This window comes from Eretmochelys imbricata, chromosome 5 (genome assembly GCF_965152235.1).
Source record: "Eretmochelys imbricata isolate rEreImb1 chromosome 5, rEreImb1.hap1, whole genome shotgun sequence".
NCBI classification, from domain to species: Eukaryota; Metazoa; Chordata; order Testudines; family Cheloniidae; genus Eretmochelys; species Eretmochelys imbricata.
Window position 1 is genome coordinate 112,506,205 of NC_135576.1, and position 20,787 is coordinate 112,526,991.

Sequence of the window (20,787 nt, forward strand, 5' to 3'; positions counted from 1 at the left end):
AGGTTTTAATTTTGTCAGTTAGCAGCAGAGGAGCCTGGCTCAATGGCTGCAAAGCATGATAATCTGAATTAACACCACTGGGCTGGAAAGAATATCATGACTCGGACTATGATAATTGTTTGTGCAACTATGCTATTTCAGTGAATAAAGAGTATTTATATAGGTTTATGCCTTTCCTTGGGTTGCCATGTTACTTTGAATTTGGAATGGTGCTTGAATTCAGCACATGTGCCCAAATAGAATGGTCATGGGAGCCCTATAACTGAGTCATATTTCAAGATATAGTGTTTTAATTAGTTATTGGATGTGATACCTCTGAGCCTGCCTAAACCAGATGAGTCATCCCTGAGCCAGAGCATGTGATAAGTATCAGAGGCAATTACCTGCAGGTCTTGTGATAGGCCCCATGCCATTAACGAGGGTTCAGGCCATCCACAGGCAGGATCCCATTCAGGTGATCCTATTGGGATCCGGGAAGTGGATGGGCAAAGCCCGCCCACTGCTAAAGGATCCCCCGCACCCAGCCTAAGAGGGGGATCCACAGGACCTGGACAGCAAATAAATCCGGGGGACAACTAATGAAATAACAGGGACGGGAGTGTGGTCAAAGGGTCAAACGAAGGGAACCGGACCCATTCAGGTGATCACAGGGCAGGTAGTCAGTCTCCTAAGTGAAGCAGTCTCTCCAGTCTGTTCAACATCACTACCTGCCCAGGAACACTCCCATTGCCAGTATTTTCAATGACTGGCCATGATGCAGCCTACTAAGGCTCCAGCTACCCTTGCTCCAGACTTCTCCTGTTCTAACTGTGCCTGTTTCCATGCTAGCCAGCCCCTGCTCCGTCCTGCATCTGCTCCTGCCTCAGATGGCTGCCTGGTGACTCTGACATTAGAGTAGTATGTGCTTTTCTAATTTTGGAAAACATTGGCAATAGAAAATTCCATTGACATTTAAGATGTGGTATTTAGTTGCATACATGGCTAGTTAACTGAGCCACTGAAAGGAATCCAGTATTTAGCAGAACTCCCAAGTGCCACATGCTGAGGAAGGGAGAGCCTCTCCATCAAAGGCAAGAGCATCCTTGTTCAGTCTCTCAAGGATGAGAGCGCTTGTGCCACTCAGTCCTGTTGACATTTCTAAGTTCAGCGGGACTTGAAGTTTCTGTCTTGCTGAGCTTATAAGCTGCATAAGAGTAGACCTATGTAGCCAGCAGACTCTGGGAAGCTAACTGATTTATAATAACACGGGTGTTGGCCCAGTAGCTGGCTGGTACCTGTGTGCCCATTATCCAAATCTTTAATTATCTAAAAGTTATGGGTGTCCCCTCAACTTGCAGGTAGTTGGGGTTGTATTACGTGGGTTAAAGGAAGCTCCAAGCTCCACTAGCAAAACTGCCTTTAGAGGCTTTTTTTGGTTTGTCCCCTAACCCCTTTGTTTCTTTTAAAAATCCTAGGAAATTGAATATAAAAATATCTGTGAATGTGAAGGTAAGTGCTTAGAAGACAAGTTTCACTAAAGCCAAGATTGAACACAACTTTATCTTGACACATTTGTCCTAAGCAGTATGATACAGCTTTCAGTTATGTGTCCTTATTTCTCAAACTATTCCTTAATACAACTTTTCTGGTGACTCTGCACGTATGTATATGGAGCTGTGTGTTGTGCAAGCCATAACATTCCATTACAATATTCAGTTACATGAATACTACACTCTAAAGCCCTGATTCAACAAGATACTTAAACTTCTCTGTAACTCTTAGCATGTGAGTAGCCCTATTGACTTTAAGAGTAGCTATAGTTAAAAGCATTATAAGCTGGCACATGTGAGTTGACAAGTAAAATATTTCAATAACTGTCAGTATCAATGAGGCTCAGTTAATAAATCTTACTGTAAGTACACTATACCTATATAGTGCAATCAAATACTTAGCCCCAGGAAACCCAAAGCATTTTTATGTCAGCCTGTGGAAAAAATCAGTTTCCAGTTGACTTGTGTCTATGACGTTAGACATAAAACAATATATTTCAGATTAGTGGTGTACAAATATAAATTCTATGCACGGTATTCTTGTGCAAAACTGAAGGTACAGATTCACAGTATTGTAAAGACAGTATAACACTAATATTTGGTGAAAGTAAGAAGTAAATATCCCTTTTAAATTAAACATACATGTGTAGTTGGTGATAATACAATTAAAATACAGAATAGTTGAAGTCAAACAAGGTCAAAGTTAGATGATACTTGGGTATTTATGACAATGAAATTACTGTAGTGTACGAGATCATGTGTCTCTAAAAGTGTCGCAAACATTACATGTATTGTTTGATAAATGATTTGATCATGTAATTAAAGATTGTATTTATCATGCATATGTACATGAGCAGGTGCTAGTTTCCTTGGTATCCAAACAACTATTCACTGAGCATGTATAAGTTTTATGGTTAGGTTGGTTTCCTACATTTTCTTCACCTGTATTTAGTGGTGTATACTTCTCTTTTACCTTTATTACAAACTGTGCAGCACAGCTTGCATATTTTTCATTAATGGCCGTATTCAGTTGAGCAGAGTAGATTTTGATTTTTGCAATGTGTGTTAGAGATGCTTACAAAATTTAGAAGTTGTGTGGTTGGTATGTGGTCAGAAAACTGTAATAGAACTGAAATAATATGCACTTACGAGTATTTTAAAAAATACTCTACAAATGATAATGAAATAATTCCTTTATGGTCACATTGTGTTTGCAATAGATGTAACCCTCAACTTCAGACAGAAGAAGGGCTTTTAAAATCCATTTTTCATAATGGGTTGAATACATAGAGCTAATACATGAATCAACAATTGATAGGTGTTTTTTTTTTAAGAAAGGACAGTAATATTTAATCCATGAAGATAGGTAAAGAATGTTTTGCTACACAGATGCAGAGCACAGGATTCAGAGCTCCAGCAAAACAGCTCTGTGTTAAATTTCTCCTGAGTAATTGCATCGTGTCAAACACAAACTATCATCAACTGCTATGGAAAACTTTTCAGCCTCAGACCACTTGTCCCTGTGAGCACATTCCCTCAGGTATCAGGCCTTGTTTCTGTCTCAAGGTGGAATTTTGCAAATATGCCAGTCACAGACTGAGCTCTGAACTATGGTACCCTTTGTATCAACCATTATTACACCACAGGACTGACTGAGTTTGGGCAGCTGTGGCTCTTTCCTTTGAGAGCTTGTGACCAGTGGTATACAATGATTCAACAATCTCTTTAAAACAAAAGTATTATTATTTTAGCAATAGAGCAAAGCATGGCTATCTTACCTCAAGGCTTACTATTCTCTGCTCACAACCTAGGCAGGCCTAACTTCTTTAGATACATCCATGGGGGTCCTGGTGTTTCAGTCTGGTTCCTCCGATCAACCACCATCTCTCTTCATAGTCCCTATCTCTGTAGCTCTTTTGTTCTTCTCTGTTCCTGGGCTTTGTCCTTTCTGTAGACTCAGCAGGAGACTAAGCCAGAGTCCTAAGGGTCTGTGGTACTGATATTGTCCCTGAACAACTGTCAGGTGCTTTCTGAGGGGTGGCTTTTTTTGTGCCATTCTTTTCCCTCCTTTTCTTTCCAAATGTTGTTGTTGAGATAACCCAATAAATTCATCCCCCCAAAACTAAGCCAACATACAATATTGCAAATTGTCACAAGACGGTTCTAAATCAGTCATACCACCCATCCTCTATCACGTTGTCTTCTGACTACCCAGTATGGTTTGGCTTCACATTCTGGGTGCTAGGCCATTAGCATTCCCTTTTTGTCAGCTGTTTGTAAGACTAGAAGCTCACTGGAGTTCAACAAATAAAAGTATGCTGATGTTAGCTGCTAACTACTCAAGAATAATTGCCTTTTTTAAAAATTACATGTAGACAATGAGCTTTAAAGCTATGGTTGCCAGGTGTCCGGTTTTCGACCAGAACACCCAGTCAAAAAGGGATCCTGGTGGCTCCAGTCAGCACCACTGCCTGGGCTGTTAAAAGTCCGGTTGGTTGGGCTGGCAGGCTCCCTACCTGGCTCCATGCGGCTCCTGGAAGCGGCGACATGTCCCTCTGGCTCCTAGGCAGAGGGATGAGCCGGGGGGGGCGGGCTCTGCGCACGGGCCCGTGAGCCAGCCCCGCAGCTCCCATTGGTCAGGAACCACAGCCAGTGGGAGCTGCGGGGGCGGCACCTGCAGGTGGAGGCAGCGCGCACCGCACAGAGTTGCCTGCCCGCTCGTATGCCTAGGAGCCAAGGAACATGTTGCTGCTTCTGGGGAGCCTCCCTGAGGTAAACGCCACCCAGAGCTCACTCCCAGCACCCCCTCCTGTGCTCCAACCCCCTTCCCCAACTTTGAGCACCCTCCTGCATCCCTTCCCACATCCCTACCCCAGCCTGGAGATCCCTCCCATACCCAAACTCCCTCCTGGAGCCTGCACCCCACACACCACCTCCCACACCCCAACCTTCTGCCCCAGCCCAGAGCCCCCTCTTGCACCCTGAACCCTTCATTTCTGGCCTCACCCCAGAACCCACACCCCTAGCCCAGAGCCCATACCCCCTCCGGAGCCCTTTCCCACATTCCGAACCCCTTGGCTTTACCCCCCCAGCCTGGAGCCTCCTCCTGCACTCTGGCCCCAGACCAGAACCTGAACCCCACAGCCAGAGCCCTCACCCCCTCCTGCACCCCAACCCTCTTCCCCAGCCCGGTGAAAATGAGCGAGTGAATAAGGGTGGGGGAGAGTGAGTGACCGGGGGGGGGCCGGATTGATGGGGGGGCCTTGGGACGGGGCGGGAGCTCAGAGAAGGGGTGGAGCAGGGGGCGGGGCAAGGGTGTTCAATTTTGTGCAATTAGGAAGTTGGCAACCCTATTTAAAGCCCATGAATGGGTGCATCTGCACTAGAAAAATGGGTTGAGTGTCTTTGTTGACTAACCCGGACTAAACCACCTTTTTGCCAGTGTAGGCACTTTGCAACACCTTTTCACTTTAGCAGGTCAAAGTATATATCAATTAACACAGCCTGATCTAAGCTTGGGCTTGTCTACATTACAAGAGTGATTCAAAGTGTATCAGCAGTGGCTGTTAACCCCTTCTGTGGATTCCAGTCTCAGATATTTATTCTGATAAAATTATTGGGGTCATAGCTTTACATATTTTGATACAGTAAAAATAGCTGCACAAGTAATTACATTTGTCCTGGCACTAGTGGTAAATGGATGTCCGAGGAATAGACTGCAGACATTCTGCAGAAAGGTGGAAGATAGATGCAGCAGGAGTTAATGGTACTTATAAGTAATTCAAATGATTCTGAAATGTAGCAAGACTTTCCTTCTTTCTGCCCTTGAGGATCTCCATTTAGGGGAGATTTGAAACACAACTCAGTCTGTTCTCCAGGATAGACATCTTTTTTAGTTTGCAGAACTTCAGATTTCTTAATTAAGAATATGGAGATGCCATCCTGCTTCAAGATCTGCATCCTGAATCTCTTTATCTTGCAGTGTTGTTCTCTGTTATATGCAGTTTGCTTGTTCTCTGATATATGCTAAGATTACCTGCTCAAGACCCAGCCTTCTATGAACTGTCTGCAGACTTCCCTTCCAAATCCCTCACAAGTGGGCTAGATTATATATTCCATCCTATTTATCCTGTGTGCCACTTTTTTCATACAGAATAAAACAGATCCTCTTTGTAAATGAAGGAAAGGAGATATAACTTAACTTTCCTCACATCTTCCTCTCTATCTCTTCAGTCAAGAAAACTCAAACAGAAAAAACATGAACAAAGATTAAAAACAAAACTGAGAAAGCTGAATGATACTTGAAAGTATTTTTGACTATATGGAGTTCAGAAAACTAGCCATCATTCTGCATGCACCTTCAACCCTTTTATGTTATATTTTTACTGAGAGGAAATGTTCATTATGTTCTGCTATCTCAAGGTGTATTTTGGTAGCTATGCTAATGCTGAGAGGGCATTTACTCTAAGCTACTTATGTACCGTACTTATTGCAAACCATTATGGTCTGTCTGGTAAATCTGTCCTGGGAAAATCATGCAGAAGTATAGTGTTGCTATTAGAGTCCTTACGCGAATCCATACAAATCCTCCTTTGTTTTTGTGATTTTAGTCCTGGCAGAACTGTTCCAAAGGAAATACCAAAAGTGTCATGTTAATCCAAACAGGATTTTCAGTTTGCTTTTAATTCTTATCTTGTTTTCATATTGATTTTTGGGTTTGACATTCTCTTATGAACCCTTCTATCGCTGGTACAGGGCATCAGAACACAAGTCAGTATGAAATAAACTGATCCCAGGTAGCATGGTGTGGACCATATTTTATTAATATTTTTCTAGGAAGCAAGTTAAGCATGCATGGTATTGCTCTGTCTTCTGTGGGATTACTACAATATAGGGTATTGTTTCACAGCTAATATTGGTATCATGGCTATGCTGTAGAATAAGTGATACTGTAGACCTCAAGCTTCCTGATTAACTTGTATTTCAGAGGCTTTTATGCATGTTTAATGTGAGCTAGTACTATATGGAGGGCTACAACACACAGTTTCAGGTAAACAGCAAAGAAGCAATATATACCCTCAAAAAAAATAATCCACTTGGTTGATAGAGGAAGACATTTGTTATATATTGTAGTTCTTTCAGTCTTTGCTGCCTTGTTCTGTCTTGGAGTTCAATACACAACATAAATAACATGTCTGGTCATTCCATGTGATCTGCCATTGGACATGAATGTGACTCAATTGTATGCTAAATTGAAGCTGCTTTCAGAGTATTGTCCCTGTTATGGTTTACTGGAGTTGGAGAGCTTAAATGATTCATAGGAAAGTCAACATGAAAGTGTACTTTGCTGCACTTACTAGTTTTGTGCATTTCCTGGACTACAGTACTTGAAGAGACTCCACAATGTATATTTGTTTTTCTCCACATGATAAATCAAGATGCCTCATTTCCTAAATGACCAGCACATAAAGTTGTACCTCTTCAAATCCTAGAAGATTTCTCTGTCTTTTTGAACACTGAAGTAGAATTGGTCTTTCTAATTCTCGAGAATGTGTTTTTGAAAATGGGGATAGAGGGTTGTCATTTTCACTCGACATGTAGTGAGATTACTTTTCGGTAGCTGTCAATGTTAGTTACCATAAAAACATATTTGTGGATATGCCTGTTCCTAAAATGGACTTAATAGGCATTCATAAAAGCTTCATCTTTACAGATTTGAAATTGTTCTCTAAAGTGTTTTCACAGTCACTGAAATAACTGCTTAATTCAGCAATTGCTTCTGAAAAAAACAAATACTACACTTACCTAACAGACGGGAACTGCATTCTCTGTGTGTGTGCACATTGGAGAGAGCTGGACATCAAGAATTTTTGGGTTCAGTGGAGCAGTGCCAGTTTTCTCATTTTTATGCCATCACTTGCAGCCTTCAAAGCACATTCTCTGTTTATCTTATTTGTAAAGTACTATGTCCAATGCACAAACGAAAAATAAATGTGTGCATTTAGCTCTGATAAAATTACATAGCAATAATACATTTCACTTCTAGAGTGTCTTCCATCTGAAGAGCTCAAATTGCTTTATAAACATTGGCTAAGTTGTGCAACGCACCTGTGAGGCAGGTAAGTATTACTCCATTTTACAGTTGGGAAAAACTGAAGCATGGAAAGGTTTATTTGTTCAGCGTCTCAAATGAGACAGAACCCAGGTATCTCCTAATTCCCAGACCTGTCCTGTAACCCAGGAGATCATCCTTCCTCTTTTAACTGTAAAATTATATGCAAATTCTGTGCAACTCTTGGCAAGTTATCAACACAGGCCAGGTTTGCACCACTGACTTTAGTTCTTTAATTGTGAAAGCAGTTTTCTGGCTCTTATTAGGAAAAGATCAGATAGCTCTGTTTTCATAGCACAAAGCTTTCATAAAATTCTTCCTTTGCTGGATTGAGCATTGGATGAAATTAAAAAAAAAAAAAAAAAAAAAAGGACCTCTCCTGAATTTCTGGAAGTAGATTTGAAAGTACCATGATAATTATTGGCAATTTATTTAGGAACTGGTTTTCTTTCCCTGTAGGAACGAAACCATACCTAGAGCTGTCTGTGAATCCGAGCCAAGGAAACATTCATGGCCGCCTTATTTAGAAATTCTGCATTAAATATTCTTTATGAAAGCTGTATGCTCAAATTTTAAATCAACCTGAATACTACACCGTTCTCATAGTTTCCTTTCATACATGGTGGCATAACGTAAAAGTTTTATTAGCATGAGTTTGAGATGCATCCATTAACTAAACAGATGCAGTTTAAAATCTATTTTTAATGAATTAGGTAACTAATAGTGCCTTACAAATCTAAATCTGAAATCTGTTTTAAAACCATCATGTATAATTTTAAGTTTATAAGTTGTCATGTATTCAGTGAGACTACTCACATACTTAAAGTTCAACATAAGCCTAAAAACCTTGTTGAATCTGGGCCTAAATGTTTTTGGAGTGAAGTATAAAAAGTTTCCAAAGCCAATCTTCCAAACAATTCCCCTGAGATAGTTAACAATCTATTGATTTGATAAATTGAGTTAATAATCTCATGTCTAGTAATACAGTAGTTGGTCTAAATATATTTTTAAATACACTGAATTCTTGTTTTTATTGGATTTAATTCTTGTAACCATCAAGAGACACATCTGAAAAGGGCAAAAAAAATCAACATTTTCACTTTAATCATGAAACAGTAAATTTGAGAGGGATGAAATGAAAATAGCACTTTGGAACTAGTAATACCATTCAAGTGTAAAGAAATATATTGTAAGATAATGTCATACTATTGTCTCCCAGGTTACAAAAATCTTGTTTGGGTCCTGGCTATCAGGGATTCTGTGATTCTTGCACTTTCTCATGTTGGTTGAATTTGTGCTCGTTGGTATACTGTATGTAATATTTCTCCTTTCAAACTGGCTTTACTTTAAGATCCATTTTTAAGGCCTCATATAAAACTTTTCCTTGTTATTCTCTTGTTTTTTCTTGAGAAATACCTTGAACTCGTATGTCAGGGATCCTAGAAGCAGCCTTCCCTGGTCTCCCACAGAGACTGTTGTGAGGGGAAATCCAAGCCCTTGTGCTCTGGATCCCCTGGGATATGTTAAGCTTCTGGAACCTCAGCAGGCTGCAGAACTGGTTCTGCCATTGGCCTCTCTGGCACACTGCCAGGGCACTGTCGTCTACCACTTCTTGGAAATGGGGCTCTTCAGCCCACCTGCCCTAGGAGTGGGACCAGCGCTGATCCCTGAGATACCTGAGTTACTTAAACACACTCTTGTGCCAGAACTCTGTACCAAAAGTGTGAAGATTCTGGTTTCAGTATAACTCTCTCAGGGGTGTACAGCAGTTGTGAAGCTGTCAACACACGTACACTTTGCACAGACAAACACTTTTATGCTCTTATACTTAATCATGTAAAGCTCAGATCATCCAAAACTATAAATGCTAAACACATACCAGGGTATAATCTAGACTAATGAGCAGCTGTGTCACGCCTGCCCTGCAACCTTGGGTACCTTACATGCCTTGCTGAAGTGGTTTCCCCAGGGCTGCTCACAAACAGCCTTCCAGCATGCAAGCCACACCCTCAATGTCTGTGTGTAACTGCAGCCTGCCAGCCACACTTGGGTTACACTCTGGCTCTCACCAGCTTTGGTTATACTTCAGGGTGACCCAAGCACATGGCCAATCTGAGATTCTTCCCTCAGAAATGTATGTCCTGTACAGCCTAGTCCTCTCCTGCACAATACAAGTTACAATGCCATCTTATTATTACAAATAGTTATTCAGATACTTCAGTTTAAATACATTTGAATAGATAAAACAAGTGTATTAACTACAAAGAAACTTTTAGTGAGTACAAGTAATGAGGCATCAAAGTCAGAAATGGTTACAAGAAAAATGAAGATACAATGCTACTCGTGTATTACTTACTTAACAAAGGATACTAAATTCAAAGCAAAGGTTACTCACCACATACTCCAGCTGTATTACTGACCACATTTCTAAGGTCACAATCCCTTCCTCAGTGCAACAGCTACTTCCTTGGTCCATTAGGTATAGTGAATCGAAGGGGGGGGGGGGGAAGGGTCCTTTGGGTGTCGTCCCTTCTTATTGTAGTCCTGTCTCCTCTTTGATAAGCATTTCCAAGTGGGAGCAAGGCGACAGGCAGTCTGTGTGGAAGGGAACTCCATGCTGTTACTTTGCTGTGATGTAGTTTTTTTTGCCCCTGCCATCTTTCCTGCCAAAGAATGGCCACTTCGCAGGTAATGGTCCATCAGCCTTGTTTACACCTGGTTACCGTGTCAGTTTATGGTTTGTCTCTGTGGGCCTGGTTTGGCCACTCCCCAAACTTTTCTGGAAAACATACTTTTAGTCATGATCTGAGCTTAAATTTATAATTTCACATTTTCCATGGTAATATTGATCAGCAAATTTGGTTTTTAAATGATACCTTACAAGGCATACTTTGTATAAAGATTATTACAGTAGTGTGTGGGGTCTGAACACATGGGTGTATTCTGTCACAGCATGCCCCTGCCTCTGTTTGCTCACCACTCCAGGACATTCTTTGGGCTGCGGTCTGAGTCCCGTAGGTTGTCCAGAGTCCATGGGGCCATGTGGTCTCAGGAAAGTAGGCAGAACTCCCCTGCCCCATGAGGCCGCTACATACTGGGAACCTCTCCCTCCTGGAACTCTTTACCCAGCCTCTGTAAGAGAGTTTGTTCTCTCTTGCCCTATGCTTCCTCTTCCTGCCTGGCTCCTGTTCCTGTGTGTTTCTTTATTTAAATCCCTCCTGGTCACATGGTCTCTTTCTACTCCTAGTAAGTTTCCACTATTCCTACCTTCCCCCCTCCCTTCAGAAGAATCAGCTGCTAAACTGATTTTCTAAAGAGGTAGCTCACCCATTGTCCTGAGATGTTTGCACCTGAATAGGTTCAGTAAGTCCAGAGAAGCATTCTGTTGTATTGTCAGGGCTTCTACAGGGCTTGTCAGCAATGGTGGATCCACATACATATAGGCACTCATAATACGGCAGTTTTTCGTAATACAACTTCACAACATCATTCTGAATTTACAAGTTGTATAGACACAGCCCCAATTAATTACAAAATACATTTCAGAATCTAACTTAATTCTCAGGCATTTCTTTTTTTCTTTCTGCAGACATTAGATTGGGTCAGGATCTTTTTTGTTAAAGTGTTATTGCCCTCGTTGGCTTGTATTTGGTTTTCAGTGATTTCTAATCTCTTTTCAAAAGTGCTGACCTTTGAATCCAGGTGCCCTATCCTGCAAGTTGCTGGAAGCTTTCAACTTCCATTCACATTCACTGGGGTTGAGAGGTGCTTGTTATCTTGCCACCCCCTCCACCCCCCCCGTTAGTTAACTAAATGGACATGTATTCCAGTATATTTTCTATTCCTTACATGGCACAGAAGCCTGCAGTTTATTTTATTTAGTTAACAATGTTGCCAAATCACAATATTTGGTGTTTCTCTGAAAACCACAGTGATCAGAATCAAGAGATGGCATGAGAATCTCTTACTTTTTTTTTTTTTTTTAAATGAATGTTTCCAGCCCTGTTGGTTGCAGAGAAAAGTTTTTGAAAAGGTGAAGCAAGTTCATCCTAAGGACTCAGAAGCCAGAAAGCATATACTCTTCCTCCTCATCCCCCAAATTTATTATTTAAAAGAAATCCCATGATTTTTAAGCCAATCTCAGATTTTTGGGGTGCTTGACTCTCATGATTTTTGAAAGCTTGCAGTTGGAAATACTGTTGGTACTGTCTCATAAAGCAGAGTTAGTGTTGTTTTTCAGGGTTCTGGCCTGCTCTCTATTTCAGTGGAGCAAGTTGGTTCTGAGAAGTTTATCTGTACTGTGGTGTGGCTCAAAAAAACTTTTTAATGCTTATTTTGCCTTGATACTTTAGGTGTTTGAAAGATTTTAGGCCCCAGCAGTATTTTCTCTTCCCTTCTGTCTGTTCGGCAAACTTCTCAAGATTTGGTTGGCTTTAGTGATTTAAAAGCATTCGGTTGTGCATAGCTCTGATGGAGTGTGGCTGCTCCTGCTTGCAGCCTGCTAGCAGCACTCCCACATTCAGCTTGATTTTAAGCTAACTAAAACAAATGAAGTAGGGTAGTTGTGACACATCCTGCAATTTGCTGGTTCATGTGCACCAGCATGATCTCTTCCTGCTTGTCCAGGGCGCTCTGGAAAGCAAAAGTTATATAACACATTTCAAACAGCTGCATTATCTGGAGAGATGTTATTTACTGTTACATGACGTTGCTTAATGTACTGTGAGACTGTTAATTAGTGAAGTCTTAACATGTTTGCCATATTTATAATGTGTCCTGTATTAATTACTGCTTCAGCATAGATCGGCAGAAAAGTGCTGAAATGAATATTGTGAAATGTAAGTTGAGACCTCCAGTGTTAATGATGCATTCCTATCCCCTTGCAGGTAGTTTGTATTCGCTCTACGTGGAATGCACTCTCACCAAAGTTGAGCTGTGACACCCGTCCACTCATTTTAAAAACACTGAACGAATTGTTCGCCCTGGTTCCTTCATTAAAAGTGAATACAAATGAGTATGAGGTATGTGTCCCAGGTCTAAAGTGTATTTCTTCTCTTAGTGGCAGCTTTAAATGTGTCTGATCATTTAGGGATGTTTCAAGTCACTCTCCTGACTAATAATTAGCTGTATCGTTATATTTAAATAGCACTTTGTTTTTGAAGGGCTTTACAAGTATTAGCTACTTAATCCTGTGAGGAAGGTAAGTGCATACCTGTTAGCTTCCCACCACTTCAGTGCTGAACAGAGGCTCAGAGTCCTGGACACGTAGTCAAGGATAGGAGTACTTGTGGCACCTTAGAGACTAACAAATTTATTAGAGCATAAGCTTTCGTGAGCTACAGCCGGCTGTAGCTCACGAAAGCTTATGCTCTAATAAATTTGTTAGTCTCCAAGGTGCCACAAGTACTCCTTTTCTTTTTATGGATACAGACTAACATGGCTGCTACTCTGAAAGTAGTCAAGTATGTTCTCTTTGTGGTACAAATAAAATTTTGGGGCTTTTTTGAAGTAATGTTTTCAATTGCTTCGTCCTCCCGCTTTTCCCCAAGGTGACCAATGAATGAATGTGGGGTTGGCAGCCATATCCCTCTGGTAATTGCGTGACACAAGGGGTGGTTTTGTCTTATGGCGGCTACAGACTTAGGAATTAATGAAGGGTTGGGCTTTTGTCCAGATGCATGTGTGCCTCTTTGCTCATCCTGATTTTTTGTGACAGGGCGTGGAGAAGAACAGGATAGCCATAGAGATCCACTGAGGATTGAATATGGGGTGTAGTATCAACTGCAGTTGGATACAAATGTGATAGGTGCCCTAGGAATACCTCAGAGAAATCAGTATGTTGATGATATACAGTTGTGTACCTCTTGCCCTACAAACCTTGTTAGCGCCGTCTACCCCAGAACAGTGCTTTGGTTCTGCCACTGAGCTGTATCCGCTCCACAGCCCTGGGAAAACAGATGTCTCAGTAGTAGGTATAGCTTGTCTGTAAGAGATGGCTCTCATTTCCTTCGTAGAAGCATAATTCCCAGGCAGGTTGCCAGATTAAGTGTTTTGACATTTTATTTTCAACCACTCAGCAGTGTATGGAAAGCCACCTGTGCTTTTGTAACTACTCAGCCCTTTTAACTAAGCTTTTATCAGAACTTTTCCTTTGCTTCTATCTCTTTCCAAATGCAGAAGTTCCACCGTTATGCCTTATATTGGCAAGTTACTGCACTGTTGCTGTTGTGGCCTCTAGACAATAGAACTCTCATCCCTTTGATATCTGTTTAATACTTTCTCTTCCTACTTTTCTTTTTCACTGCTAGCCATTGCATAGAGAACCTTTCCACTTTTTCTCCTACTTTGGAGTATCCACTGTGTTTGGCTTTGGTTTTGAGGTTGGAGGGTGGTTTTTTTTTAATTATACTATTACTTTCATTGTGTTTGATCATGGTTTTTTTCCTTGTATTAACTTTTACATCCCATCAAAACACGTCTGAGTGCACTTTGAGCCATGTAATAGGCTAATGTAGGGGTGGGCAAACTACGCCGCATCCGGCCCTTCAGACGTTTTAATCTGGTCCTCAAGCTCCTGCTGGGTAGCGGGGTCTGGGACTCACCTCACTCCGGCGCTCCAGACAGGGAGCGGGGTTGCGGGCTTGCCCCGCTCTGTGTGTGCCGTGGCTCTGTGCAGCTCCCGGAAGCAGCAGCATGTCCCCCCTCCGGCTCCTACACAAAGAGGCAGCCAGGGGGCTCTGCATGCTACCCCTGCACCAAGCACCACCCCCGTAGCTCCCGTTGGCTGGGAACTGAGGCCAGTGGGAGCTGTGGGGGTGACTCCTGTGGATGGGGAAGCACGCAGAGCTGCCTGGCCGTGCCTCCACATAGGAGCCAGACGGGGGACATGGCACTGCTTCCAGGGAGCTGTTTGAGGTAAGCGCTGCACAAGGCCTGGACCCCTGCCCCCCTCCCACACCCCAGCCCCCTGTCCCAGCCCAGATCCCCCTCCGAACCCATCAGTCCCAGCCTGGAGTACCCTCCTGCACCCCCAACCCCTCATACCCAGCCACACCCCAGAGCCCACACCCCCAGCTGGAGCCCGCACCCCAACCCCCTGCCCCAGTCTGGAGCCCCCTCCCGCACTCTGAACTTATTTCGGGTCCCACCCCAGAGCCTGTACCCCCAGCCGTAGCCCTCACCCCTCCCGCACCGCAACCCCCAATTTTGTAAGAATTCATGGCCCACCATACAATTTTCATACCCAGATGTGGCCCTTGGGCCAAAAAGTTTGCCCACCCCATGGCTAATAAATCAAAGGATAGGTGTGAAAATACACCCTGAGTCTCCTGCAGTGACATTTTTTGCTAAACTATTTTTGCTTGCGCACACACTCCCTTTCTCTGTTTGCTTTTCCATGTAGACGGACTTTAAAAGATGAGAGCCCCCATCCTGCAAATGCAGGCATTGAATTCACTGGCACTACATGCATTCTTAAAATTAAGCACATACATAAGTGTTTGCAGGACTGGAGCCTTGGACTGTATTTTTATAGAATAGTTTCTACCACCTGAAGTATTATAAAGATGGAGCTAATCTAACGTACAGTATCTAGGTGTTTTTACTGCAGCCATCTCCATGGTATCTAAGTGCCTCACTGTGAAAAATCCATAATGCTGAATGTACAGTATATTTTCAGTTGCTGATAACTGCTCATAACTCCTTGTATCAGTTTTGTCCATATTACTTAATGAAATAGGTACATGGGGCTATTCAGTTTCTATCTATAACTAAATATTTGTTTTTAATTTAATAGAAATTTAAAGCCCAAGTTGTCAGCTCACTTTGGAGCCACACTCAGAGCAAGGTAAGTGAGATGGCAGGAGAATGTTAATTAAGGTGGGTAGTGGGCACACGTTAAGGATTCCTCTCGTCCCCCTTTGAAAATATTGGTATCAGTGTCATTTATTTATTTTCTGCAATATTTCCTTGCCTGTCAGTGCTGAGTTCGTTCTCTCTCTCTCTCTCTCTCTGTCTGAGGGAGGTAGACTGACAACCTTGGGGACAGATTTTTTTCTGCTTCTCCTCAGAGCCAGGACAGTGCGGTCAAGACCAGTTGAAGCTTCCCCACATTGCCTGTGCTTCCCCTATATGTCTCAGCCTTGGCCTGGTTGGGTCCACTCTTAGAGCAGGAGGGTTTCCATTAAAAATAGACCTCTCTGTTGAGACTACCAACAAGGGTGTCGATTTTGATAGTGGATTTCCCCCAATTGTGCTTTATTGCGTACAGAAAATAACGGATTGAGTATACGCTTCACAGGAGACTTCGTTACATATAACAAAGACATTCATAAAACAGTTCAGCATTCAACTGTTAGTGGATAAACTCCCTTAGCTTAGTGATAACCAAATGAGTTCTGTCTCCACTATGCAGAAATAATGGCTTCTATGCTTGTGATATTTTTTTCCTAGGATTCCATTGTAGCAATTTCAGCATATAAATCTCTGTCAGAATTTGGTTCGGATGAGCACACCATCCTTCATCTTCCCGAACAGGTAGACATTTTGTACTTTAAAGGGTGAGAGTATGTGCCACTTCCTTAGAAATGAATGGAAAAGTAAAGAGCAAAGCCACATGAAAGAGGGGAATACTTGTTTGCTATCCCAGATTAAGTAATAAACAGCAGAATCAAAGGCAAAATGACCCAGGGATGTAGGGATGTAGCTGGTTGTTTCTCCTCAGTAAAAGGCACAGCTACCAGGAGAGTGCTGGATAAGCTCCTGAGAGGGAGGATGCTAACTGAACAGTTCAGTGATGCCTATGTGATCAGAGAGAAGGCAGCTTTTATTACTTCATTAATTAGTAAGTGGAACTACACAGGTGAGAGAGAGAGCGCTCTTGATTTGTATCTTTTGTTATTCTGAGAGCGTTTTGGACCAGACTTTGTATTATAGGGAAGTAGTTAGAGAGAGAGACTCTGTTGGAAGTTGTATCTCAAAGTAATAATCCCCTGAACTCATGATTAATGCTTCAATTTTTGAGACAAACTTGTCCATTTAGGTACTAGGTGTTTGTTTTGAATCAAGATAAAATCTTGCCTTCCTGTGTTCCATATACTTTTAAGGTACTTTGCCTCCTTTTTGGGGGAGGCAGGTGGAAAGAAAATTGTTATTTGTTTCATGGTTTTATGTACATGTAAAGGACTGTTTCCTCTTATATTTTACCCTGAAAAATTCCTGACTCTACACATATACACTGGAAGAGTACATGTAAGGTCATCTATATGAGAGTGTAGGCAGTAATGGGTAATCACTGCTACTTTATGGTTCTGGTAAATACTTCTGTATGTTTTGATTTCCAACAGTATTACAAAATTGGCTCCATATGGTGCTATGGCTGTATATCATGAAAATGTTATAAACAGATTTTTTTAAAAGAGCCCATACTTTATGGAAACTTGTGAAGAAATGTCCAGTGAATACCTGATGAAGTGCTCTGTGTAAGCTCGAAAGCTTGTCTCTCTCACAAGCAGAAGTTGGTCCAAAAAGAGAGATTACCTCACCCACGTTGTCTCAGGGGTAGTCTACACTACCGCGCTACATCCGCGCAGTTGCATCGTGTCCAGTGAAGACATGCTATACCGATGGGAGAGCACATTTCTGTTGGCATAATTACTCCACCTCAATGAGAGGCAGGAGCCAAGTTGTCAGGAGAGCATCTCCTGCAGACATACCATGGTATGGACACTGCTTTAAGTTGATGTAATTTATGTCACTCGTTTTCACACCCCTTAGCGGCATAACTTACATCAACTTAAGCGGTAGTGGAGACAAGCCCTTAGCGAACACCTACAAATAAAAAGGGAAGGCATTTTGTCACAAAAGAAGAAGATACAAATTAAGGACAAATCTCTAAATGCTAGAGTGATAATAAATAAATCTCTGAGTGCTGGCACATAGGCAATATCCTGGTAATTGAACCTGGTATAATGTTGCATCAGAAAATGTAGAAGATTAGTAGGTTTGTTTATTTAAAGGCTTAATCAGTTAGAAATACGTTGCAGATTTTAGTGTAATGAAAAGAAGAAAAAATACTTGTTACTATTAGAAATGTGCTTTATAGGTTGAATATCAATACAAAAATAAAACATTTTATTTTCCTGAATTGTTACAGAAGGGTCAGACAAAGAGTCAAGTTCAAGGCCCAGTAGTACTACAAGTACTGCCATTCAGTCCACAAATGCCTTGATTATTTTTACCACTAGTGATATCTTGGAATTTATATGGCTCACTGCTTTTATAAGCCTATTGTGATCTACATACACTTTTCAGCCTGGTAGAAGAAAGACGTTCAGTTGATCAGTTTCAGGACTTAAATTCATTAAACTGGAGGGCATTCCTTACTGAAATAGTGATCCTTATCTTTGTCACACTGGACCTTGAATCTAAACATGGATTAAGAGGCAATGTTTATTTCTATATTTATTTATTTTTGTTTTGTTTCACTGCTGCCTTTGTCCTCCTTCAGGCAAGACCAGAAGTTGGTCCATCAGAAGAGATGGACATAAATGAAGAGGACGAGAAGGAGGTGGACCTTTCTGTTCCTGGCTCTTCATATATTAAACTCTTGTCTCTAACTCTTCCTTCTGTTTTGCCAGGTAGAGCACTTTCATAAGGGGAAGCTACTATACAGCTTTAGAATCTGAGTGACTCTGTATGGGTATAGAGTTCTACCTACATGAAGAAACTTGTGGGGTTGGGACCTTACTTTGTTTATCTTCCATAAAAATTATATCCTAAAACACTTTACCAATTTAAATAATAGTAACATTAAGAGCTCCTGGCAGTGAATAAAGGTGTTTTCAAGGATGTTAATTGAGAATTCTTCTTGTAAATGCTATTCATATTTTCTCTTTTCTGTAGTTATATAATTGGTTACAAGTTACTATATTTCAAATACTTGTTCGCTAATTATGATTTAGGCCTAACGTAGAGAACTGAAGGACAACATTTTAAGGCAATTCTGAATTTTGAATGAAAATAAAACAGCAGGAAATACAAAGTTACAGGATTTATACATGTATTTGCTTTATGTAAGTAATTATACTCTTTGATATTTTTTTCAGGTAATGTATTTGCGAAGAGGGTGCATAGTGCTCTGAATAACAGTCAAATAATTAAGTAAACAATGTTAAGATATTATGCAGTATAAAACATAATTAATAATGGTGTGAATATGAAAAATAAGAGTAACGATAAGCATTAGTGAGACTTAAATAGGTATAAAGAGATATTCCCATGGCTGACATGTTCATTTTGAGACCTGTACAACTGATTCATCTTAAAAATAACATTTATTTTTAAAATGTTCACTTGATTATAGTTTTAATGCTAGCTGTCCACTAAAATCAGCAGTGCAACAGTCACTGGACCGTAAGCTCCTCAGGACAGGGACTGTCTCTTATGTGTTTGTACAGTTCCTAGCACAGTGGGGTCCTAGTATATGAATATGGTCCCTAGATGCTAGCATAGTATAAATAATAACGAATCTCTCTGTAATATTTCTTTCATGGGAACTTCTCCTACATGCATCTGGGGAAGGATACCATCGTCTGGTCCTCAGGTCCTTTCACCAGGGTTGACTGGGACCTGTGTGGACTCTCCAGGAGGTATCTGACTGGAGGATACATGCTGCTTCCATGTGGGGAAGCACTTTCCACACTCTGAATGTAAGGCATTCGTCCACTTAGGAAACTTCACAGGGAAACCCCAAGTAAGCCATTTAAACAAAGGAGAGTAGTGTCTGCTGTCAGAGACACAAAGCTGGGCAAGTGCACCCTGAGTGACATTGTTTAGCTTAACAGGAAGCTAGGAAAACTGAAAGTAAGAATTTGTAGAGAAGGGCTATTTGTAGAATAGTCAGGGTTATTGATGTGGATGAACAACTCTTGTGATGGAGTAAGATATTGGGCTCTCAAAGCAATGATAATCTTTCAGAGACCACTAAATCTTGTGTATGGGTGAGGCTGTGGAACTGGGTCTAATTGAACAGCTGTTAGATGTTACCAAGATCATTCACAGTTTTCTTGCTGCTGGCTAAGATGCAACCCATGGGAAGGTTTAGACCAACAGTCCCTATTTTCCCTGATGTCCTTGCTAATGGGTATCATGTTGACTGGAGCTTCCAGAGGATGATTTTTATGAGCTCTGGCTGAGACCTCTAGTCTCCTTGGGCTTCTCTGGATGATTCCCTTAACTCAGAGCTTTCTCTTCTCACCTTCCTCTCCCCGCTCCCCTTATTCGTGGGGAAAATTCTTTCCTAGCCTCCATATGCTACTTCTGGAAGAGATGAATTCTTATTCCTATGGTAACTGGAGCTAAAATCCAAAGTTCCAATCAAAAGGCAGTTTCTCTTGTGGAGTTCGTGCTGAATGTGAAATTATCTTTCCATGAGCCTTCCTCTGCTCTGGAGGGCAAAACTGTCTTTGCTCACAAATAAATCCACGTGGGTTACCTCAGCTACACAGCTGAAAGGAAAAATACTAATAAACCCATAGAGTTTCTGAAACAGAAGCACACCACACTTCCCCTTTACTCTCTTAGCGTCTACGTTTGTGTGAGCCAAAGGAAACAGAAATTGGGAAAACTTCTCTGAGCTCCTTAGGGGCCCAGCAACACTGTCAATTTCAGCTGCTAAGCTGTATTCTCTCTCTACTCCCATTGCTGGCTCTGTTTCTGTGAGGACAGAAACAGAGCCAGCAATGGGAGTAGAGAGAGAATACAGTTGCACACACAAAGCATCCATATTTTCAGTAAACCCATTTAATCCTTGATTGTTATTTGGTGGGTGTCATATGCAGTCTAGAAATGAGTACCTTTAAAAAAGAAAAAAAAGTTCATCCCGTACGACACAATGTGATATATGTGCATTTTAAAGGACAGCAGTTGAATCCCTTTTTTTCTTATTCAGTGGTAGATGGATATACAGAAGATAGGTCAGTATTTTGGTTCATAATACCTTCAGTGGTGGTTGCCTGTTTTTCTTCAGATTTGTACCAGCCCTTAAAGTATGATGCATTATCATTTGCTTCAGAATCAGGTGGTCTTTCATGAAGTTCAGCTAGGTTTCCCTGTTTGGTTTATGCTTGGCATTCTGGATCATTAGGT

At 41.4% G+C, this 20,787-nt stretch overlaps 1 protein-coding gene across 3 annotated transcripts in view; it reads left to right on the plus strand.

The window, feature by feature from the left end:
- The window catches only part of FOCAD (focadhesin), a 198,753-nt gene that overhangs the window by 101,418 nt on the left and 76,548 nt on the right, over nt 1–20,787 (plus strand). For all 3 annotated transcript variants that reach the window (XM_077817702.1, XM_077817703.1, XM_077817705.1), the window contains exons 16-19: nt 12,528–12,662; nt 15,437–15,487; nt 16,093–16,176; nt 18,149–18,278. In XM_077817702.1, the coding sequence (XP_077673828.1) occupies nt 12,528–12,662; nt 15,437–15,487; nt 16,093–16,176; nt 18,149–18,278 (400 nt within the window). The remainder of the gene's footprint in view (nt 1–12,527; nt 12,663–15,436; nt 15,488–16,092; nt 16,177–18,148; nt 18,279–20,787) is intronic.